The sequence below is a fragment of the Ursus maritimus genome, unplaced genomic scaffold, assembly GCF_017311325.1.
Source record: "Ursus maritimus isolate PB19 unplaced genomic scaffold, ASM1731132v1 scaffold_6, whole genome shotgun sequence".
In the NCBI taxonomy this organism is placed as follows: domain Eukaryota; kingdom Metazoa; phylum Chordata; class Mammalia; order Carnivora; family Ursidae; genus Ursus; species Ursus maritimus.
In genome coordinates, this window is record NW_024426774.1 from 21,156,629 (window position 1) to 21,180,303 (window position 23,675).

A 23,675-nucleotide genomic window follows, 5' to 3' on the forward strand; every position below is an offset into this window, starting at 1 on the left:
ACTCAGTAATTCTACAAACCTGAGCATTCTATAAATTTACTCTTTCCACTGTGATGTTGACATCCTCATTGGATTTTAATTTCCACATACATGGTCCATTTTAGCTACAGTCTATGCTAAATCCTCTTGGTCTCTCCCCCACCTATTCTTGCCTCACTTTCTTTACCTGTCAAACCCTTCACAGCTTAAAGTGCCCCATCTGGGAAGTTGACTAATCTGAAGAAGGTATAGTCCTGTACAGACGCCAATAAACCATGCTCCAGAGTAAAACACAGCAGGTGCGTCATAAACACTTGCTGATTAAATTTGCATAACCATCAGTCCTTCTTTCTAGGGGCTCTATTGAATTACAAGGCCTCTGAAACCCGAGGGGAATTCTGCAGGGGCATCACTGCACCAACATTTTATTTAGGGAGCTGATCAATCTCCCTCCCCCTCACAACTCCTAATACCGTATTTTTTGAATCAAAGATGCCATATTTATTTATTATTTGTTTTTTCAAAGAGAGAGAGAGAGCACGAGTTGGGAGGGGCAGAGGGAGAAGGGGAGAGAATCTCAAGCAGATTCCATGCCGAGCGCCGAGCCTAACGCGGAACTTGATCTCACGACTCTGAGATCAGGACCCGAGCCGAAATCAAGAGTCAGACGCTTAACCGACTGAGTCATCACCCAGGTGCCCCAGATACATCATTTAAAACTTCACATGCAATCCAATTTCTAAGATACTAAAATATGATTATATATATGTTAAGGAATTGATGAAACACTGGCTTGGCTTAATCTGCTAGATGGTTCTTTTTAGGAGCTCCTGCGTAGAGGAGGAGCCTCTGCTTTCTTCATGGGCTCCATGTGGCCCCAGCTCTGGGCTCTGGATTTGTCCATCCAGCTCTGGTCCCAAGTCTACCTCCTTCACAAAGCCTCCCTGACCCCTCCAGCCCGCAGAGATCTCACCCTTCTCTGAACTCCACCTCAGATCACATCCTTTAGTTTTCACTGAGATACACAATTAGTTGAGCCCCATTGGCCTAACTTCCAATTTCTGGCTGTTAGGGTTCTGCCTTAGATGCCCTTTTATCGCCTTCAGAGATTCTGGCTCTAGCATCTAGCAAGCACTCAGCAGATACCTGCTGCCTGAGTGAAAACGAGAGGCACAGGAGGAAAAAGGAACGTCTGAGGAGGAATGCTGGGTGTGAGGGCTGTCCGGGAAGTGGGGGGCCAGGAAGGGTGTAGCAGGCCTCACCTTCATCCAGCACTTTTCCACCAGGCTGCTGCTGCCTGAGTCCCGCACCTTGAGGTAGCAGTCGACTGCACGGCTGTACTCTCCAGCCTGCTCCCACTGTCGAGCTTGGTCCACTAGCCCCTCCATGCCCCTGGAGATGAGCGTACACGTGACCAGGAACAGGATGGGCAGCGTGGCCTATCCTGTGCATACTTGTGACCCATCCTCCAGCCCTGCCGACACTCGCTGCCTCCTGGCTTCGTACCTGGCCCCCTTCTTGGTAGCCTCCCGCTCGTACTCTTCCTGCAGAGCCTCCAGCTGGCCCGGCATATAGTCCTTGCAGATCCGCAGGGCATCACTCCATAATCCAGCCTCCTGCTCAGATTTCCAGGTATCAGGAAGGCAGAGGCAGGCATGACAGCTTCCCACTGCCACGCAGGTGCTATGTACTATGGGCCACTGATCCCTAGGTACTTGGACCTCCCTTCTGCTTCTTGCCTCCTTCCTCCTCCCCTGTGCTAACTCCCTGGATCTTTTCCAGGAGCAGGGGTTAGTGTAGTGCTCTGTGGGTTCTCATACCCTCTCACCCTCCCCTCATGGCCCTGAATCCGGTGCCCTACCTTATAATAATTGAGGGCCAGGCCCGGTCTCTGGGCCCGAAGCAGCAGCCCTTCTGCTTTCTGAAAGTCCTTCTCCTCCAAGGCCCCCCGGGCCTGCCCCACGAGGACCTCAGCAACGCTGTCAGGATCGTGGGCCTCGGCCACACGCTGAGCTGCCTCCCAATCCTGGTTATGGACAAACCTGCTCCCAGATGAGGACACAGGAGATGCTAAGTACAAGACCGAGGCCTCAACAGTGGGGGGCAAACAGCCATGTCAGAGGAGGTAGATTGATTGGTACTAGGCGCAGGTGCAGGTGACCATGCCACGTGCTGGGGCTGTGCTCGGGAGGGCGGGGGTAAGGAGTTTACGGTAACTCACATGAGGACTGCTTCCTTGGGCTTCCCAGCCCTGATGAATTCAGCTTCAGCCTCTTCAAATTTACCCTATGGGGACAGAAGGGCGGCCGCACACAATAAGCGTCAGACTGCCGTCATGACAGCCATGAGCCTGGAGGAGGTCAAGGTCAAAAGCAATGGAGAAGGATCACATCCGTACCTCATCCTCCAGGTACATAGCGTATCGGAGATGAATCTCAGGGGTTTTGTGCTTGAGGGCCAGCCGAGAGAGTTCAAAAGCAAATTCAAATGAGCTGAAATGGAAGGTGTAGATAAGGTCTGCCTACTCCGTGCTTTCGTCTTATAAGACGAGGAGAAACAGGGCAAGAGAAAACAGAAGGGAAGGGGGGTAATCAGAAGGGGGAATGAAGCATGAGAGACTATGGACTCTGAGAAACAAACTGAGGGCCTCAGAGGGGAGGGGGGTGGGGGAATGGGATAGACCGGTGATGGGTAGTAAGGAGGGCACGTATTGCATGGTGCACTGGGTGTTATACGCAACTAATGAATCATCGAACTTTACATCGGAAACCGGGGATGTACTGTATGGTGACTAACATAATATAATAAAAAAAATTAAAAAAAATAAAAAATAAAAATTAAAAAAAAAGAGAAAACAGAAAGGGCAAAGACGGGGAGGAAAAAGGACAAATTAAGAAGACAATCCATATGAAGTGACACAGAAGCACACAGACATGTAAAGGAAGACGGGGATTGGGGACACTTGGGAAAGCCTGTGCTTCCTGCGACCAGTGGACATGAAGGAGTGGGATGGGCACGAGGCCGGGGTCCGCACTGAGCCTCACAGCACTACTCGGCCTGGGGAGCAAGGGCTCCTGGTTCTCCACCACCTCCTCCTGAGCCCCATCTACACTAGCAGATAAACGGTCTCTCAAAACCAGTAAGACTACCCTCAGCAATCTGACTCGATGCAGGGTTATTACTGGTGTTTGTAACATTTGCTGAAGAAAAGCTCGTCTTGCATTTAACAGCATCACACTTCCATTACTCAGAAGTTGCGGGCTTAGTGCACCTTAGCTTTAAAAGCTGTTCTCTCTGGGGCACCTGGCTGCCTCAGTAGGTAGAGTGAGTGACTCTTGATCTCAGGGTTGTGAGTTCAAGCCCCATGCTGGGTATAGAGATGACTTAAAAAGAAGGTCTTTTAAAAAAAGAAGAAAAAAAGCTGATCTCTCTCCATCTTTTCCTTAGAACAGCTAAACATTAAACACTGTTCTGAGCCCCCGGGGAATAGGGGCAGAGCTACTGATTCATTCTTGCCTCTCCATCAAGTTCTTCCAAGGATTTCTTCACTCTTGCCTCAGTTTTTAGAAACACTTCTCAGCTATACAGCAATTTTCCTTGTCTATATAGAGGCTCTGTCTGGCACGGGGCCAGTGGAGAGAAGCCTCAGGGCCTCACCAGTTGTCAGCGGCGTGGTCAATGGCAGCTTCCAGGAGTCCCAGCTTATTAAGCAGTCTAACTGCAGACTCTCCTCCCAGGCTCTTCGCCCACAGATAGGCCACGTGTTTGTGGGCGTTGGCTCCCCCGTGAGCCTTGGCCACCTGTGAAGCAAAGCCATTTGGCAATCCTCTCACGAAGGGGCACATGGCTGCTCCCTTCTCCCGTCTGACCTGACTTCGGCTTTGACAAGGGTCAGATCCTTCTACTAGAACAGGGAGAGGGCTAAGTGTTGGGGTCTGTTAACCAGCTTAGGGTCCAAAGACGGACCTCAGGTAGTTCAGAAACCCTTCATACTGTATGTGAAATTTTGCCCATCGGTGTGGACATTTTTCAAAGATACCCACAGCCAGTCCAGAATGAGTCACTTGAGAGTGGGAAAGAGGGACGGACGTACCCCCAGTGTGACCTGGACTCCTTACCCGGTAGGCCTCCTCCCAAAGCCCATTGGACCGGTACATGTTCACTGTCGCCTTCCACTCCTGAGCCTCGAGGTAGTGATACTCAGCCTCCTGCAGTCGGCCTTCAGCCTCCAGCTCCTGGGGAAGGGTGGGTCAGGATGGAGAGAGGGGGACACGGAGCCTGTTTGGGGAAGAGATGGCCGAGACAGGAGAGGGGCTCACCTTGCCCAGGTGTAGGTGTGTGTCACTGAGGAGATCTGGGTGGTGCTTCCCTACCAGGCGGATCATATCATCATACAGCTTGTGCTTTTTGAACATGGTGATGGCAAGATCAGGCTCTTCCACCGTCACATAGAGCCTGGGGATGGGAGATACATCCGGGGCCTCCTAGACCCAGATTCCCGCCACCAGAGTCATTCCTGAGAGATGCCGTCACTGCCTTCTAGGCAGACCACACATATCCTCAGATCCATCCCTCCCGGCAGCCCTGATGCCTCATCTCCCTCCACTCCTCCTCTGGGGCCATGGCTCACCTTTCCGCCTCACGGTACTTGCCCTGCTTCTCCATCTCCTGAGCCTGGGTGAGGTACACCACCGACACGTCTTCCGGTCTCATGCACTTCATCGCCAGCTGCGCAGACACACACAGCCAGGGTAGCCTCCCGAGGCAGTTTCCGAGGGAAGCAGGGGGACATGCACGGGGGCCCGGAAGCGGGACTCGGGGGAGACCTGTTTTCTCAGCAACTCTGAACCTTCCCAACAACCACAGGAGTTTGCGTGCTGCTGCTTTCCTGGTCAGTCCAGGGAATTCCAAGTCCGTAAGGAGCAAAATCAGACTTATATTGTGCTCAGGCAGAAAGGCCAGAGATGCCCTGTGCTGCGGCATCCGTTCCCCCTCCCATGCTCGCACCGTACCCACCGTTCCGGGCGCAGGCAGGGAACGGAGGCACCACTGTGACTACAGCTTGGGGAGGGGTAGTTAGGACTCCCCAGCTCCCAAGCCCTCAGCTTGCTTCAGAATTACAGATTTAGGAACAAGGGCCTCTTCATCCTTGCCTTGCCCTGTGGCTAGGGATCAAAGTTCTCCAGACTTTTTTATCTTGGTACTCTTTCTCGGCTTTCAAGGAACCCGGTGAAGGGGGGAGATCAGAAGCCCAAGGAAAGTGGCAACGCCCCCAGAGAGGAGGAATTCTCTGAGGAACTCCACCCCGCTCTCTACCTTGTGGGCTTGCTCCCAGCGGCCAGCCTGAGTGTACATGTCTATGGCGTCCTTTGTCCGCTCCCCCTTCATGTACAGCGTCTCAGCAATCTGTGGTTGACAGAGGTAGATACAAAGGGCCGAGAGCAAGAGTTAAAGAACAAACCTCAGTGGGGGTGGAGGAGAGCAGGGGAGACCATTAGTCTGCAACGGAGAAGAAAAGAGGGCTATGGTGTCTCACATCTTCCACTGTTTTGGGAAAAAAACAAAAGAAAAAAAACCCACCAGCCCAAACCAGAATGGGGACAACACAACGGCAGTTTAAAAGGACGTTGCATTTCCGCAACACAAGGCAATGCTATATTGGAGCTCTGCTGGAGTTACGTGGGAAGAGAGCTGGAGACTCGCTTTATAGATCTGGGAGAGGGGTCTGTGTCACGCTGGAATGAAATAAGGGAAATAAACTGCTTTCTTCTCACTCAGGGTGGCTGGTGCTGCCGGGACCCAGAAAGAAGGGTTTGGTGAGGTGGCCCTCACTTCCTGTCCTGGGTTGTCTTCTTGGTACCCTGTACTGCAGTGCCTCTGGCTCCAGAAGGGACTTTCCTCACCTCATACTCCTGCAGAGAGGCATAGTGCTGGGCCACGAGGGGATAGTATTTGGACGCGGTGTTTTGGTCCTGGAGATCTAATATATAAATTGCCTTCTTCCACTGGCGGGCGCCCAGGGCAGCTTCAATTGCCTTGATGGAGCACCTGGCAGGGTGCGGAAGGACATCCGTATGTATGAGGCAGGAGGCAGACAGACGGAGGGATGGAGACACCTCGAGCCTACTCCAATCTACATCTTGCCATCTCTCTCGTAGGCCTTGGTGCCCTTACTTGCCCCATCACCTTGGACCTCATGCCCGATCCCCTCTGCACTCCTCTACCTGGCTTCGATGTAGTGATTAATGGCTGCATCAAGCTGCCTCTGCTGCACCAGATGATCCCCCCACGCCTCTTCCAGTTTCACCACTTCCACTGGGAATGCCAATCGAGCCAGCTCCACCGCTGCCAGAGACCGAGAGGGCACTCCACTAAGACTTCCAGGGATGGGACTCAGGAAAAGTAAGACAGGGAAATGGGGTGTAGAAAATAGGTGAGAAGTGGGGGAATGGGGAACTGGGCTGGTCAACCTGAACAGATGCACAAAATAGGTGCGGGGGGGGGGGGACTATTCGGGCAAGACTCTACCCGGGGAGGCTGGGCTGTCAGTGGTAGTACCTTTCATGAACGCGTTGCCTTTACAGTAGCACTCCAGGGCCCGCTGTGGGTTTCGAATCTTCTCGAAGAGATCACCTGCCTGTTGACACATACCACATGACTACAACGATAGCCCTACTACACAAAGAATCAAGTATCAGCCCCCAAAGGAGGAGACTCAGCCACCAGTCCCGGGGGGGCTGTGCACTCCAGGACTCGTCGGGGTAGGAGGGGGCGCTGAGTCCTGGAGATGAGAGACAGGAATGGGAAGCCAGCCATACCCTTTCATAGAGCTCCCCCTTGATAAGTGCTGCGGTGATGTGTTCTACCAGCTCCGTGTTGGCTAGCAGTTCCTCCCGGGCCAGCACCAGTCGAGCAGCTTTGGCAGGGAGCCCAGCTTTGAGGTAGAGGCTGATGGCCGCTAGTCCATCCCCCTGGCTTTCCTGTAGCTCACCGGCTCGCTCCTCTTGCTGTGTGTCCATCAGCCACTGGTAGTAATCCCGGCGCAGCTTCTCCAGGGCTGGGTGCCCCTGGACACACAACAGAGGCAACAGAAATCACATCCCTTCTTCCTGCCCTGCTGCTTCCAAGCTTCTCCAATCCCACCGTAACAATGGAAATCCTCCCGGGCACCAGCGTCCTAACTCCCAGCCCCAACCCTGTTCCAGTTTCTATAGCCCCCTCGGTAAGAGGAGGTTTCTGACATCGGTGGAACGGAGCTGTGAGCACCGTGGAGAAGACAGAACTGGTGGTACCTTAGCCTGAGCCACTGCGATACACTCGTCCCAGCGGTGCAGCTCCTGGTACATGTCCATGGCCTCCTCGACAGCATTCTAGGGGAACCCAGGCGGAGGAAAGAGGGACACCAAGACAGAGGAGGATCAGGCATCAGCAGGCTGTCCTCAGTGGACTGAAAGTCTCACCCTTTACTTATGCACAAGCAGTGGTGGATTTCTGATGAAAGTAAAAGAAGCTTAAGCCTCAGGGCACTCTATTTGGGTAGGCCCCTTCCAAGGCATTTTTTTTCTTAAAGAGGGCTCCTCAAATTGTGTAAGCGTCTGGCCCCACAAACCTGGGTCTGCCTGTGTGAGCAAGAGCCGCCAAGTCAGGCTCTGGAGTACAGGGGGAGACAGCAGACAGTTTATGAAAGATGGGACTGTCAGGACTAACGCAGAGGAGGAAGTAAGGGGGAAGTTAACTGCATAAACCTTTCTAAAAGCTCTCCCCCAGTGCTCTCTTCCCCTCAGTCGGCCTCACTCCCCCTCCCCACCCCCTGTTCCCCTCCTTCTATCTGGTCCCTCTGCTCCCATCACCTGTTCCAAGAAGATCACTTCAGCCAGCTTGTAGTTCTTCTCCAGCATGGCTAGGCGTGCTCGGACCTGGTAAAAGTCTGTTCCTTCTCCACCCTGTGGGGAGGAAGAAGGTTCTTGTTATTCTGTCGGTGCTGCAAGAGCCATTCAGTGAATCTATGTGAGCTTAGACAGGAAGGCCACAGAGACGAGGAAGCTCAAAGATTGGAACGCTGGAAGACTTCATGGGGCTTAGAGGAGGAGGTCTGGCAAACAATTCCAGAGTGGTCCGACTTGAGGGTGGAGGCAGGGTGGGCAGAATGGAGCGTGCCAGCCATGGCTGGAAAGCCAGGATCATGGCGCTGAGTGTGAAGAGAAATCTCAGCTTGAGAGACTGAATAATTCAGGAGGATAATACTTGCATATTCCCGAGACACTTGATCTGCAATCTCATTGGTCTCATGCAGGAATCGAGCTTTTGCTACATGGCCCAAAGCAGAAAAGCACCTATAGTGTGGAAGCAATCACAGTAACAGCAGTGTTACTACAGAACCATCCCGAATCCACTGACTCAGCAGATATACCCTGAGCACTGGTTATGTGCCAGGCACCGTTTTTGCCACTAGGGACACAAGGGTTATAAGACAGGTGAGGGCCTTGCTTTCAGGGGAACTTACTTTCTAGTGGAAATGAATAATTAGTAAGTAAAAAGACATTTCAGAGAATGAAAGGTAAAATAAAATAGTGTGATCGTACATGTGGACAGTAACGGAGGGGTTAGTGAAGCTGGTCGTCAGAGAAGGCTTGTCTGAGGAGCTGACATTTGAGCCAAGGCCTAAATACGAGAAAAAGTCAGTCCCACAAGATGGGGGAAAATTATTGCACGCAGAGGGGATACAGCGAGTAAGGTGCCAAGGCAGGAGTGAGTTTGAGATGCTCAAAGGGCCCAAAGGACACCAGCGTGGCTGGAGACTAATAGCAGGTAGTCACTTGGTACCCGAAGGAAGCAGACGCCAAATACTGTAGGGCCTTAGGACATGGCAAGGACTATGGGTCTTACACTAAGTAGAACAGTAAGCTACTGGAAGGTTCTGAGCAGAAATATGACATAATCTAATTTACAGTTTAAAAAATGATCTCAGCTATTATGGGATGAACGGATGTTAGGTGTGTAAGAACAGCAGGAGACTTAGGAGACTAAGAGGCTTGTGACAGTGCAGGGAGAGGTGTGGTCTGTTCTAGGCTGGACACAGTAGAGCTGGACATTAAGAGCTTCAGGATGTATTCTGAAGATGCTGGGTCAGGGCCCTAGGACGGGCTGGGGGTCTAGCTGTGGGGACATGGGAAAGAAGGGATCCAAGAGGACTGACGCCTGGACAAAAGAGCAGCAGTGATGTTTACTGAGCACTTAGAATCTGCTCTTTGCACAGATTCTCACTTTCCTCACTGCCCCACATGGTTCTTCATTACCGCCCTAGCAGGTAAATTCTATTATTACCCCCATTTTACAGAGAGGACATTGAGAAACCAAGGCTTGGAAAGGTTCCCTTAACCTAAGTTTATACAAGCTGGTAAATGGAGCCAAGATAACTCAGAGTCTGGAGTCCCAAGTTTGTCCTACTACCTACACTACCACACTGGGAAATACGCATCAACACATGGATTGGAGGGTATGGGTGTTAAAACTCTGAAGGGGCACCTACTTACAAGAAGGGGAACCAAAGACAAGACATACTCCTATAACCTGGGATGGAAGAATGTTTGGAATAACTACCTGGAAGTGTTCTAAGACATTTGTTGGCATGAGGGGGAGGGGAGCGGTACCTTAGCACTGGGAGGAGCGCCCCTCCCCCGGGCACAATACCCCCTGGCCATCCTTCCTAGCTGCCTGGCACCTCAGTTCTGGTCTGCCTCACCTCTCGGCGATGTGCAGCTGCCGCGCCTCAAGCGCCAGTTTGCTCAAGGTCTTCCACATTGCCTCTGTTTCTGGGGTCATTTCCAGAGTCTCCAAGAAGGCTGTGGCCCTGAAGAGAGAAGGAAGGGAAGCAGGAGTCCAGGGTCGGCAGGATGCAGAGGAATACTGGTGATGGGGCAGGGGGTGATGTGGCCAGCTGTCCGGCCCATCCCAGGTCCTCCCGCCTCAGAACCAGACTCTCCGACCACCTCACCGGGTATCAGGGCAGCCCCTCACCGGGTGTAGTTGCCGTCATCAATGGCGGTTCCAAACTCGATCAGGCCCTCATCCAGCGTGTAGGCAACTGTAGTCACACCTTCCGTCACCATCACCTCAGTCTTCCCCCCGCCCCGCTCCAGACCTACCACATCGCCCTGTAAAATTTCAATCCCCAGACCCCACCCGAATTCCAGGTTAGTGTTTCCATGGACTCCATTGCAGAATGGACCCACCCTTACCCAACCCTAACGTTTACACACTGGGGGAATTATAGTGGCCCTTGTTTGCTAACATTTAGTTTCTTTCAAGCAGGTAAGAATTCCTTATCTATGCTAATGCCCTCGGGTTAGAGCACACTCAGAGCTGTGCCCGCACTAAAGCCTGGAGGTAAACTCACAAAGTGTGCTTCCACTTCTGCTACTAGCTCGAGTCCTCCTGTTAAAATATAACTTCAACCTGGGACAGATTTTTTAATGCATTCGTTGCTGAGTTCACCTGAAGAAATCACTAGTCATGATTCCTAGTCTCCCACTGGAAGGAAGGAAAGGAGGGAAGGAAGGGAAGGAAAGGAGGGAAGGAAGGGAAGGAAAGGAGGGAAGGAAGGGAAGGGAAGAAAAGGAAGGAAGGGAAGAAAAGGAAGAAAAGAAAGAAAGAAAGAAAGAGGTCAGTAAGCTAAAACCTGAACAGGAAAAAACAGGAGAGCAAGTGGAAAGAGTACAGTTGCCCTGATGGCAAACACAGTAGTGGGAGAATAAACCAGGGCTCCTCCAGCAGGGTGAGGGGCCAAATCTGAGAATCTGTCAGTCATGAAATCTGAGATCCTCTCTCTAGGAAAGGGAACAAAAGTCATTAATATGCCTGATTCCTGCAGAAGCAAACACTAATCATCTCTGGAGGAAAACATGCCCATGTGAGGCGCTTGCGGTTCTAAAAGATTATATTTGATGTAACATGAGCTCCCAATAAAAGAAAAAAAAGGTACCAAAATGTAAGTTAACCACCACAAAGAAGTAAACAATAACTACAGCATTTTTGGACCTCCGAGGATTTCCAATATTAAAAATAACAGTTATGAAAAAAACAGTTATGGAATATAAAGTAAGTATAAAATGTTTAAAGACCTAAAAGATGGAGTGAAAAATTAAGCAAGAGACAAGAGACTATCAAAAATGGCCAAGTTGTGCTCACTTCGGCAGCACACATACTAGAAAAAACGACCAGGCCGACTGGAGAAAGAACCAAATAAAACCGTATGAAAAATTCAATATTTGAAGTAAAAAAACTCAATGGGTGGTTTCAACAGCAGATGAGATGATGGTGAAAGCGAACCCCTGACCTGCAAGATGTTTTGTAAGGGATTACCCCGAATGTAGCACGAAGTGAGAAGGACAAAGGAAGAGTAAGCGGTTGTAGAGGCACAAAGACGGGACAAGACACGGAACACATGCCTAATGAGAGTTCTGAGGGTGAGACTAGAGAACTTGAGAGAAGCAAGGTTTGAAGAGCTCATGGCCGAGGAATGAGGCGTCCTCGCAGATGTGTGCCCCCCCCCACACACCAAGCATGATAAGTAAAAGGACATTTATATGCAGATATATTGTAGTGAAGCTTCAGAATGCTGAGAAGCAACAAGACAGGGGCGCCTGGGTGGCTCAGTTGGTTAAGCGTCTGCCTTTGGTTCAGGTCATGATCTCAGAGTCCTGGGATTGAGCCCTGGATCGAGTCCCGCATCGAGCCCCCCATCAGGCTCCCTGCTCAGCAAGGAGTCTGCGTCTCCCTCTCCCTCTGCCCCTCCCCCTGCTCAGATGCTCGCTTGCGTGCTCTCTCTCCCTCTCTCCCTCTCTCTCAAATTATTTATTTAAATAATTTAATCTTTAAAAAAAAGCAACAAGACAACAGGAGGGGCTGTTAATAAACTTTGCAGAACTAAGGAAGTCAGTCAATGGGACAGTATTTGCAAAAGGCAAAGAAAAAACTGTCCGTGTAGAATTGGGTACGGAGTCTGAATATCTTTCAAGAACAGGCCAAATAAAAACATTTTCAGATAATTCCATATCAGTAATTTTCAGAAACTGAGTATTTATCTTCAAAACACTTTCTCTCAAGAAGAAAAAGAACTCCAGAGGGAAGATCACCAATGCAAAAAGAAAAAGTGAACCGAGAAACTGGCACCATGATGGTAAACGTAACCAAATTCTGGCTGTGTAAAAGAATACTGACTTTGGGGATAACAAAATACTGGACAATAATGCAAAGGGGAGGTAATCAAAGTTAAGGTCCTTGTATCATTTGCCGGGGGGTCAGATGCTAAAATTTGAGACTGTTAATTTAAGGATATGGTAAACTTCTGAGGGTAACCACTATAGGAACCAACTGTATAACCTCCAAAGCAAAAAACGTGAAAAATGGTGTTTAAAAAAGGACAAAACCACCCCCAAACCCCAAACTTAACTAGTCTAAAATGGGCCAAGAAAGGAGGAAAAGAAGATATAGAAAAAAGACAAAAAGAGCCTCTCACACGCTCTCTCTATACCCACACCAGTCATCCTAGCCTAGCACAGGAGCCTCTCTTGTTTTCACAGCTGCCTCCCCGATTCTGGAAGATCACTGGAATGTATGTGATGCTGGCGGGATAGGAGAGTGTCTGATCTTCAGTCTAATAAAAGAGGAGCTCTGAACAGCTTACAACAGACGGCCCGCACATAGGAACTGACACAGAACTGCCCTCCTATGAAGGCTCTTCCAGCTTAAGAGAACTCATGATGACCTGGTGAATTCCCAGGCCACTGTAATAGACAGGCACGTTCCAAGGACCTAATATAATGTCAGGAATCTGAACAAGGATGGTTCTGGGACCTAGCCCACTGTGCGGAAGGATCTAAGCTTTACTTGCCAACTCTATCGCAGATTATGAGTGGTGGGCCGGAGGAAACCCAATAACCTTTGGAGCTTCCTCAGTCTGACACTACGTCTAATGTGCCCTGGTGCCGACATACCCTAATAGAGGACATGGTGACCCTCTCAGGTGCCTCAATGTTGTACCACACGCACAAGCTGTTTCGGTTCTGAGCTACCAGCACGTCACTTCCTGGGACCCACTGCACGTAGGAGCAGAAGTTGAGGATCATTGTCTTAGAGCAGCTTTCAATATCGTATAGATGTAACTGACGAAGGAAGAGGAAGACAGCACAGTTACAAGGGGCTACGGGGTGTCTTCTGATCTTGCCCATTTCTCTAACGGTGAAATGTGGCAAACGGACCCACCAGTCAGGCAGACGCTGAATTTCAAAGCTTACTGACCTGCAACGCTTGAAGTTTACGTTGACTTGGTATATCCCGACTCTGGCCAGTAAGAGCTGACCACGTGAGCAAAGGGCTACACCCAGAAATTTACGTTAGGTGAAGGTCAGACTTTTGTTCTTAGGGTAACTCTGGGCCAGAGTTGCCAGACTGGATTACAAAAGGCCTCCGAGCGCATTAAATGGTCTAGAAATTTGTGATGGGGCTTTCATATCACAACGAAAATGAAACGAAAAATCACCAGATAGTTTTTTTGCCCTTGAGGCTGAGCTCTTTGGTGATACCATATTGAGATCAGAGTCAATAAGGGGCTCAAGGGAGACCGTCCTGGATCCAGCTTTAATGCTGTCAGGTAAGCGTAGCTGAGGAACAGTGCAACAGGTGTGGGGAAAGGTCAGGTGGGCATGCGGGGGTGAGGCAGTTCCACGAAGGCATAGACTTGTGACGAGTAAAAGACAAACCAGCTCCCAAATTCCCCTCTTGACTTTGGTGCCATCATGAGACCATCTCCTTAAATATAAGACAGGCTACGATAGCAGACACAATGTTGATTCTTGTGTGACTTTTGCTATGTTAATGGCATAGCGCACCAAGAAATTGTGTCCCATCCTGCGCCCCCCAGTCCCTGCTGGTAGGTAGTACCACATCCTCTACAGACTACTCCGTGGCTAAGGCCTTAGTAACCCTCCTTACACGAAGTTTCCGGTCCCTGAAGAGAAGCTTGTGCCCAGTTTCATTAAGTTCCAGCCAATCCACACGGCTCTCGTGGCTGATGGTGCCAATGTTGTAGCCACCAACCAGATCCACTACAAAGTAAAGGAGACAGGGTTAAGAAGACAGGTTCCACATAATCATATACAGGGCACAAGGCACCCTGAAAAAGTCTTGCCTTCACTCGTACACTGGGCTTTAAGAATGTTGCATCAGTCTAGAGTCTGAGGAATGCAAACGGCCAATACAACATAATTTTGCTAAAATGCTTCCAATACTAGATTTCTACTAAAATTCTAAGGTTTTGGGGTGCCTGGGTGGCTCAGTCGGTTAAGCATCTGCCTTCGGCTCAGGTCATGATCCCAGGGTCCTGAGATCAAGTCCCACATTGGGCTCCCTGCTCAGCAGGGAGTCTGTTTTTCCCTCTGCAACCCCCCCACCCCCACCGTTCATGCTCGCTCTCTCTCTTAAAAATAAATAGATAAATCTTAAAAAAAATTGTACAGGTTTTGTTTAGCTCTGTAGTTAACTCAAAAGGTCGAGATCCATCAAGAAATGTAACTCCTCTCTGGCATTCTTGGGAGTTGTCTCACAGCAGATCAGAACAAATCAGAGCAACTGGCTTCTGTTACTCACGAAATCCTCTGGAAGGCAGCACTGAGCACATTAAGGAAGATCCCCAATTCCAGCACATCAGTCAGAGAAAGCTGATGGATGAAATGACCTTGATGAACATATATATTTGCTCCCAGGAGTTACCGGCACTTTGAGTGCCTGTGATGTAAGAGCACTGAGGGGCAAATGGTGGAGAAGACACACAGATACAACAGGGGAAACCTCTGAGTAAAGTTAGGCTGAGTGTGCTGAGCATGAGTATTTCAGTTTGGTGTGAATTTTGTAGACATCGTAAGAAATGATCACACTTAGAGCAGACCACTCAGGACTGGCTAGGATGCTTTCAGGGAGTCTCCTGAACACAGCCCATTCAAACTCTCATTTGTATACGTTACCAATGTGCAATGTCCTGCCCTTGTTATACGTGCTGAAGCGAAAGACCAAATGCCAGCTAATGTCTACGCCTGGGAAGACCAACGTAAAAATGAAATCTCCTTTAATTAAAAAGCAAAATGATAAAGCCATGTTTTAGGGGGCGCCTGGGTGGCACAGCGGTTAAGCGCCTGCCTTCGGCTCAGGGCGTGATCCCGGCGTTACGGGATCGAGCCCCACATCAGGCTCCTCCGCTATGAGCCTGCTTCTTCCTCTCCCACTCCCCCTGCTTGTGTTCCCTCTCTCGCTGGCTGTCTCTCTCTCTGTCAAATAAATAAAATCTTTAAAAAAAAAATAAATAAATAAATAAATAAAGCCATGTTTTAATGTCCCAATTTATAAGTAGAATCATGGAATACTAGAGCTGTGGGGACCCTATTTCTGTGAACACCCTGAAATTATATACAAAATTATATATTTATGTATATTCTTCTGGGAAAAGATCTATGATTTTAATTAGATACTCAAAGGGGTTGGTAACCAAAAAGGTTAAGAGAAGAACTCTGTCATTTTATATACTATTGAAGATGAGCCCTATGGAGTTCAGTGACTTGTCCAAAGTCTCACAGCTCATTATTGCCACTGGAACACGGGGCACCAGACTATATTATTTCCATTAGATACTTTCTGAGCTCAACAATCTGATATGAAACATAGAATTCATGACTGTAAAAGTATCTTAAGAACAGACCCATATGTATTTGGAAACTTGATTTATAAGAGGTAACATTACAAATAAGTGAGTACAGAATGGATTTCCAATAAATGGTTAAATATGGAAAAAATAAAGTATGATCCATATCTACATTATGCACAAAAATTAACTCCAGGTGGAAAGCAAAACACAAAATATTAAAATATAGGAGGGAGTAGGAAACTTTTTGTTTTTGTTTTTCTTTTTTTTTTTTAAAGATTTTATTTATTTATTCGACAGAGATAGAGACAGCCAGCGAGAGAGGGAACACAAGCAGGGGGAGTGGGAGAGGAAGAAGCAGGCTCCCAGCAGAGGAGCCTGATGTGGGGCTCGATCCCATAACGCCGGGATCACGCCCTGAGCCGAAGGCAGACGCTTAACCGCTGTGCCACCCAGGCGCCCCTGGAAACTTTTTCTTTTTTAAAGTTTTATTTATTTAAGTAATCGCTACACCCAACTTGGGGCTTGAACTCACGACCCTGAGAACAAGATTTGCATGCTCCTCTGACTGAGCCAGTCAGGCGCCCCAGGGAAACTTCTTAAATGAGGCCTCAAAAATCACAAACTACTTCTTAAAAAGTGATTCAATGAACTACATTAAAATTAAAAATGTCTGAACACTAAAAGAGGCTGAGACAAAATTCCGTGATACAAATGCCCATCAAAGGCTAGACACACACAGAACTCCTTCAAGTCGGTAAGGAAAAGACGGCCTGATTTTTAAAAATAGGCAAGGGATAAGAACTGGCAACACGCAGAAGAAATCCAAATGGCCAATAAACAAGTGGACAACAAAAATTAATATGATGAGATATTACTTCACATACGTCAGATTGAGCCAAATTATGAAATTGGGCAATTTCAAGTATTGGAGAGGATGCAGAACACTGGGACCTCTAACTGCTGGTGGGAATGTAAACCGGTACAATCTGTTTGGAGAGCAATCTGGAAATATTTAGTGAACCTGCAGATGTACCTCTATGATTCAGCAGTTCCACTCTAGGTATAAACCTTAGAGACCCGAAACACTGGAAATGGTGAAAAACCAACAACTTAAATGTCCCTCAGTAAGAAAAGAGATAAAAGATCCAAAGTAAATATAATGAAAGGTCAGGACATGACAGAACTGGGTACGGGTACGCAAGTAATAATAATATTATTAATACCTGACATTTATTAAGTGCTTATTATGTGCCAGACGTTAGTCTAAGTGCTTTTCATATAAGGTAGGTACTATTTCTATCCCCATTTTGTGGACAAGGAAATTGAGATATAGAAAGGTTAAGAAACTTACCTAAGATCCCACAGGTATAATTACAGAAGTGGGGAGGTTTGACTCCAGACCCTTGCTCTTAACAACACTTTACGGATATGCTATTCTCTATACTTCGTAGGGAATGCTATGCTATTCTATCTACATGTTTCTATGCTTGAAACATTTCATGATAGAGAGTTAACTATTAATATATAAAATAAGATTTATTTATTTATGTGAACACTTGCGAAATTCAAATAAAGTTTGTCATCACTGGCTACTAATGACAAACTCTACAGAAAATAAGTCCCCTTCTGGTTCAAATAGTCTATTATCCTAATGAAGTCTAAACAAGAAAATTCATGAGTTTACTAACGGTTCCTCTCTACAATTCACAATTTCCAGCCCTAAGATACATGACCAGAGAACATGAATAATTATGGACAGGCCGATACATGTAACTGTGTATCTGGATCTGTACAGCTAGATACAGACTTGCAAACAAGGATTTGAACACCACATACCCTCTGTAAGAGCAGGGTCACACATTTACCTGGTCCCTCTCAGATTCCTGGATTCTCCACTGGACACAATCCTGTGATATGGAAGCGTACTATAAACATCTGTTTTGTTATCAGAATTATGAGAGAGTCTTACTCACCTATAGCAATAGTCTTAATATCAACAAGATAAGCCAATTTCTTATTGTCTTCCATTCCTCGTTGACGTCTCTCATTAATACGGACACTGAAACACGAAGGGGGAGGTTAGGCAGAATGGGCTCGGGCCATCGGGAAGTTTATCAAGGGCCCCGAAGTACCACACGGGATGAAGTTTTCAGATTAATCTTGAGGATATAGGAGTTAGAAGTTAAAAAGGAATTCTTTTGGGTTTCAAAAATTTAGAACCTTGTGGGGTTACCTGATGAGGTGGGGGTTCATGAATTCAGTACGTACAGAACCCAGGGTATCATTACTCCCATATTCCACCAGGGTTAGCTCTCCGGCGTTGAAGATCATGCACACCTGGGGATGAGTGGAACTGTCACGTGGTGGGAAGTTTGCATGAAGAAAGAGACCAATGGTAGTAGAAGGAAGTGTCCTGTCAGTTCAAAGTGACCCCCACTTTTCTCATTATTCTGTTCCTCTGCCTACCTCACCCTCCTGTCTTTATCTGCTGTCTCCTCAACCCCTTGCCACTTGCCATCCTTCCGACATAGGAGCTAGAGGAGGTTTACTGAGATGGTGACGGTTAATCGAGCTCTACTCACATTTTCATTTTCGAAGAAATACTTCTCATTGCCACCAGATCCCTGCCAAGCTACCTGTAACGGACGGAGGAGACATAAAGAACAATGTAGGACAAGTATCCAAGGCAACACTGAAAGAAGGACAGGTAGGAGGAGAGATCGAGTTTAGGAAGGTCTTGATGTTGCACAAAAGAGGTGCTGCGTCAGATTCTGCCCTAGGTTTCTAGATTTCTGAGAGATGGTATAAAAACAGTCCAACAGTGGACTGTTCCCATTCCAGGACTCTAAAACCTCCTGGGTCTCACTCCCAGGTCCACTGGGTCCCCAACACCAGCATGTTAGAGCTTTCTTCAGAGATCTTCCCCTTAGGGACCCTGGCTCCCCTGAAGTAGCAACCCAAGATGCTCCATTCCCGCCCTTCCATCTGTGGTTCCTACCTCGCTAAGGCGATTAGTGTTGAGGTCCCCCAGAAGCAGCGTGTCTGACGTGTGCGCCACCAGGTAGCGTTCCTTTCCCAGGATTTTCACCTCTTCCACCTCATAGCCATAGTGTGACTTGAGTACCACTCGGGTCCCCGATGACAGGTTCTTCACAATCACCTCGGAAGGTACAAGTCTGAGCTCCCTTAGGGTTCCCCCAACCCCAAAGAGGGGTGAGCATGCTGTGACCCCTGCCCACCTCCACACTGTTAAACAAAACTAATATCTGGTTTCCTCACCTAGCCTAGGCTATTGTTGGTAAAAATGACACCTCACATTCACGTAGCGCTTTACTACTTATGAAGTGCTTTCAAAGATTATCTCTTTCGATGCTCACAATACATAGTTCACTCTCTCTACATTCCTGTACCTCTTGTGAAAATCTTTGTGATGACTTTAACCATGGTGTACCATACTGTTATTTCATATACCTGTCTCCTTTGCTAGAATGATCTTCTTGATTAAGGGACAATACAATAAAGATAACAATTTTGTATTCTCAATACTTAACAGTGCTCACACATAAAGAATGGATAGAAAATGAAAGAATGGGAGCCCCTGGCTGGCTCGGTCAGAGGAACGTGCAACTCTTGATCTCAGTTGTGGGTTTGAACCCCATGTTGGGTGTAGAGATTACTTAAAAGTAAAATCTTAAAAAAAAAAAAAAAAAGAGGGGACCCCTCCCCAGGTGGCTCAGTTGGTTAAGCATCTGCCTTCGGTTCAGGTCATGATCTTGAGGTCTTGGGATCGAGCCCCATTGAGCCCCACGTCTGAGTCCATCGGGCTCCCTGCTCAGCGGAGAGCCTGCTGCTCCCTCTGCCTTTGCCCCTTCCCCCACTCCTGTACACACTCTCTCTCTCAAATAAGTAAACAAAATCTTTAAAAAAGAACGAAGGGACCGATGAATAATAAACGGAAGGAAAAGAGGACAGAGGTAGAGGAAAAAGTGGGCTCATGAACTAAGAAATTACCTTGCAATGTCATACACGTGAATTCAGCGGCCCTAAGGCAGCGTCGTTCACTCGCGTAATCCTAAACTCCCCAGATGACAGCATAGAGGTAGTAAGTATTTTCCGTTTTTGTTTTGTTTTGTTTTGTTTTGAATAGAGGGATGGGGGTATGGGTTGGGGCAGAGGGAAAGGGAGAGAAAGAATCTTAAGCAGACTCCATGCCCAGCGTGGAGCCCGATGTGGGCTTGATCTCACAAGCCTGAGGTCATGACCTGAGCTGACATCAAGAGTCCAATGCTTAACTGACTGAGCCACCCAGGCACCCCAGGTAGTAAAGCTTTAAACCAGAAAGATATAAGTGGCAATCTCTGTACCCCTTAAGTCTGGTGTTTCAATCTTTTCTTACAATAAGCTGGAAGTGCCAGAGCAGGAAAGTTGCCAAAGAGTTGCCCAACACATTCTGTTCTCCAGAACAGCTCTGCCAGGGGTTAAATTTGACACTGTGGCTGGGTCCAGAAGGCAGGAAAGCAACACAAGGATGAACGAGCACTGACAAGATCTCGGTGCAGCAGGCTGTCAGCTGCTTACCTGGCTAGGTCCCACATACGTCAGCTCAAACTTGTTCTTATAAATGCTCCTCCGGAGGCAGCAGTCAAACTGTTCCACTCCACCACAGAGTGTGCCCTAGAAGGGGAAGTGACGACATAAAAGATAACAGGCATGGGGAGGATATCTAGAGACACCCTCAAAACCTAGGTTCTAGAATCTAGAGAAGAGTTGGCAGTAAAAGGGCTGGCAGTTTTTGAAAGTACCAGATGGAAAGAGGTGGCAATCACAGGACTCATGGATAGTGATGGGATGAAAGGGAGAAATCAGTCCTGCCTACAAAATTCTTTGTCTCTTTTGGCTTCCAATAAAGTGCGAATTTCTCTTTCCTGCCTTTAATGTCATACTTTTAGGTTGGAGTCAAAAGGGAAGAGGAGATTCTCTAGTTTCAGGAGAGAGTGCTTTAGGATAAGGCCAGATTTGTCCTAGTTTGGCGAAAGTCACCCATGCAGAAAGGGATTACTAGTGAAACACACCGCACAGAGTCGTGAGCCATCCCGTTTCCAGGCCAAGGCAGTGACGGTGTATAAGTTGGCAATCTCCTTGGGCTTTGCCTCTTCCCAGATGCCTCTTCGAGGGCTCCAATTGAGCACCCGAAGTCTGAAATTAAGTAGACGGCTTTTAGAAGAGATGGAGGCTGAGCAAAAGAGTGGAAATGGGTGGGTAACTGAAGGCAATGAGTCTTGCTGTATTAGAGATGAAAGGAAGTCAAAGAGAACACATGAGCTAGGGAATCTCATAGGAGAGGACAAAAAGGTTCAAAGGAAGAAACTTGGGAAAATTAAGCCAAAAGTAAAATGGGGTGAGAGGGTTAGAAGTGGAGAAAACAAAATGAGATCACGGCTGGTAAGAAAAGTGAGCTGTTAGCCATAGAGAAATAAGGAAAAAGAAAAGAGAAATGGTAGGAAACAGAGAAAAAGGAAGGAAGAGACCCACATGAGACTGAAGGACAGGGCTGACAAAGCGGACGTGTGGGGACCCAGGCCCTAGCTGTTTATTTACTGTGCCATCATTCATCCTTCCCTCCATTCACTCGTTAGCCAAACGTTTAAGCATATATTGTGTACTAGACGCTAATTTAGGCACTGGAGATCTAAAAAAAAAAAAATGAATAGGCCCTTTTCTCGAGGGCATTTCCATTTAGCCAGATAGCTATAAACACCAAAGTGTAATATAATGTGATAAACACTAAGCCAGTGGTCTGAAAAGAGGCAATGGTAATACAGAGAGAGTGGAGATGAATTGCACTGTGGAGTCCCAAAGAGAGGCACAGAGACACAAAATCCTGGTGCACTCTGGAACTGCCAGAGTGCCAACGGATGGTGGCAGCAGGGAAAGGGCAGTGTGTGAATTAAAACCCGAGGATCTCTTTCAACATACACTTGATGCTTATCCAGTCTCCCACTCTGGTGGAGAATAACTGGGCTAGAGCAGAGCGTACACAGGGAAAGTGGGCCGAAGATGCCCGTGGAAAGGGACCCACCTGTCATAACTTCCCAACACAACAGACTGGCCCCCAGGACTTGCGGCAGCTGTGGTGAACTCCCGCTCCTGAGGGTCACGGCTGTAATCAAAAGTTTGTAGCACATGGCCTTCCTTTCCATAGGCTACAATTCTCCGATCACAGCCTGCAGCCACGATGCTGTTGGTTGCCCACGCCAAGGCATAGGGTGGACACGGGTGGCTAACCAACTTCCCCTAAGACAGAAGTAGAGGGTTTCAATCACTCCGACTAAAAGCTCCAGCCGGGAATTTCTCCTTCCTAGCACCTGCCACAGTCACTCTGACCATCCTACTCTGTATAAATCTTCCTCCCAATATTTTCCCACCCCAACACATCCTAAACCGGAGGACATCACAAATTGTCTTTCTGTTTTATACTCTCATACACATATGTATGAAATACGGACACACTTACTGACGTTGTGCTCAAGAGAAAACCTCAAAATACTTGTATGCCGGAGTTCTTTAATAAACACCTATAAGGCCCTCCCAAAGGGAGATATCCTACACATTAACCAAAACTGGGTAGACGCACAGGGAGCATACGACTCTTTCTTTTTAGGGGAAATAAATTTAATTATTACATGAGTAATTATTTTGTTTAAGTTTTAGTTATTTAAGTAATCTCTACAGCCAACGTGGGGCTCGAACTCACAACCCTGAGATCGAGTCACATGCTCCACCGACTGAGCCAGCCACGTGCTCCTATAGAAGTAATTCTTAATGTAAGTTATTCAAACAACAGAGATTTATATAGAGTAAAACACGAACATTCCCTTTATCCCCCATCTTTTCCCTTTTCCCTCTTGTGAGTAAATGACTTTTTCCCTGTGAATTTATACATATAAATTTACTTACATAGATAATAATTTTCACTTTCCCTCACTCTCAGAATCCTTTCCATTTGACTCTCCCTTTCCCATAAATATTAAGCTCTGTTCTCCTGAACATCAATTCTCCCTGTGGCTGCACCCGAATGCCTCTCTCTCTCTCCTCCAGCCGCTTCCCCCAGCACCTCAATCTTCATGTTCAACCTCCTCTAGGAGGGATCTTGGGTTTCCTTACCCCCACCCCACAGCATCCTTCAGTCATACCTGTGACTCTCCGGAGCCTTCATCATCAAAGAAATACCTAACGATGGTGCCATCTGCATGACCAGACAGAATTCCTTTCCCAGAGCAACTAAAAAAGGGGAAGAGGAGGAAACAGATTATTCTGTCTCACCAAGAAATCCCCCTTCTCTGTCACACATTACCCTACCTGGGCTCCCTGCCACCAGTCCTCCCCATCTTCCATATTACAGTCTCCCAGTCCCGACATCGCCATCGCTTCTTGCTACATTTCCAAGCTCTTGGGATACTGCTCTTCCTTACTCACTTTGTCGTCAGTGATACCACGTAAGAATCTGTCCCATAGATGGTAGATGATTTATTAGTTTTAGTGTTTGCTAAACGAACCTGAAAATGGGAAGGTGGATACAAGTCTGGTTAGGCTACTTTCAATCCCACCCAGATCCAAGGGAAACAAATGAAATAACAAAAAACCGGTCCTTCTGTTTTTTCCGCCAACATACAACTTGACCCTAAGGGAGACGTTTAGCCATATTTCTCTCTCCAGAACCATTATCCCCACCCACCACCTCTCCTCTGTTTCTCTTCCTCCTTTACCTTCCCTTCAGCCAGGCCAAAGACAATGATGTGCTCTGCTGGCCACTGCAGACAAGTGATGGCACTCTGGAAGAGGGAAATCATGAAAAGGATAACCCTGTCCTGTAGCTTAGCACATTTGTAACAAACTGAAGCCCCCGCCACACGCCACCACCCCGGTCGCCTATAGCGGAGGAGAGGACACATCTGGGCTCAAGGCGGACAGCAGACGAGGATGAGCAGCCAGGCGGCACCAT

At 47.9% G+C, this 23,675-nt stretch overlaps 1 protein-coding gene across 2 annotated transcripts in view; it reads right to left on the reverse strand.

The window, feature by feature from the left end:
• IFT172 (intraflagellar transport 172) overlaps positions 1-23,675 on the reverse strand; it is a 32,926-nt gene that overhangs the window by 5,521 nt on the left and 3,730 nt on the right. Inside the window, exons 5-35 of one of the 2 annotated variants that reach the window (XM_008700306.2) lie at positions 23,440-23,505; positions 23,150-23,229; positions 22,867-22,954; positions 21,753-21,967; positions 20,746-20,869; positions 20,252-20,347; positions 18,672-18,833; positions 18,256-18,309; positions 17,907-18,010; positions 17,647-17,732; positions 13,972-14,084; positions 12,975-13,142; positions 9,997-10,133; positions 9,722-9,829; positions 8,228-8,312; positions 7,830-7,922; positions 7,272-7,349; positions 6,798-7,046; positions 6,538-6,616; positions 6,204-6,324; positions 5,883-6,027; positions 5,296-5,385; positions 4,610-4,707; positions 4,299-4,434; positions 4,098-4,214; positions 3,637-3,779; positions 2,378-2,471; positions 2,201-2,265; positions 1,841-2,021; positions 1,486-1,595; positions 1,242-1,371 (exon numbers count right to left, since the gene is read on the reverse strand). In XM_008700306.2, the coding sequence (XP_008698528.1) occupies positions 1,242-1,371; positions 1,486-1,595; positions 1,841-2,021; positions 2,201-2,265; positions 2,378-2,471; positions 3,637-3,779; positions 4,098-4,214; positions 4,299-4,434; positions 4,610-4,707; positions 5,296-5,385; positions 5,883-6,027; positions 6,204-6,324; positions 6,538-6,616; positions 6,798-7,046; positions 7,272-7,349; positions 7,830-7,922; positions 8,228-8,312; positions 9,722-9,829; positions 9,997-10,133; positions 12,975-13,142; positions 13,972-14,084; positions 17,647-17,732; positions 17,907-18,010; positions 18,256-18,309; positions 18,672-18,833; positions 20,252-20,347; positions 20,746-20,869; positions 21,753-21,967; positions 22,867-22,954; positions 23,150-23,229; positions 23,440-23,505 (3,615 nt within the window). Of the gene's footprint in view, positions 1-1,241; positions 1,372-1,485; positions 1,596-1,840; positions 2,022-2,200; positions 2,266-2,377; positions 2,472-3,636; positions 3,780-4,097; positions 4,215-4,298; positions 4,435-4,609; positions 4,708-5,295; positions 5,386-5,882; positions 6,028-6,203; positions 6,325-6,537; positions 6,617-6,797; positions 7,047-7,271; positions 7,350-7,829; positions 7,923-8,227; positions 8,313-9,721; positions 9,830-9,996; positions 10,134-12,974; positions 13,143-13,971; positions 14,085-17,646; positions 17,733-17,906; positions 18,011-18,255; positions 18,310-18,671; positions 18,859-20,251; positions 20,348-20,745; positions 20,870-21,752; positions 21,968-22,866; positions 22,955-23,149; positions 23,230-23,439; positions 23,506-23,675 lie in introns of those variants that run through there. The other variant, XM_040623027.1, reaches the window with a different exon arrangement.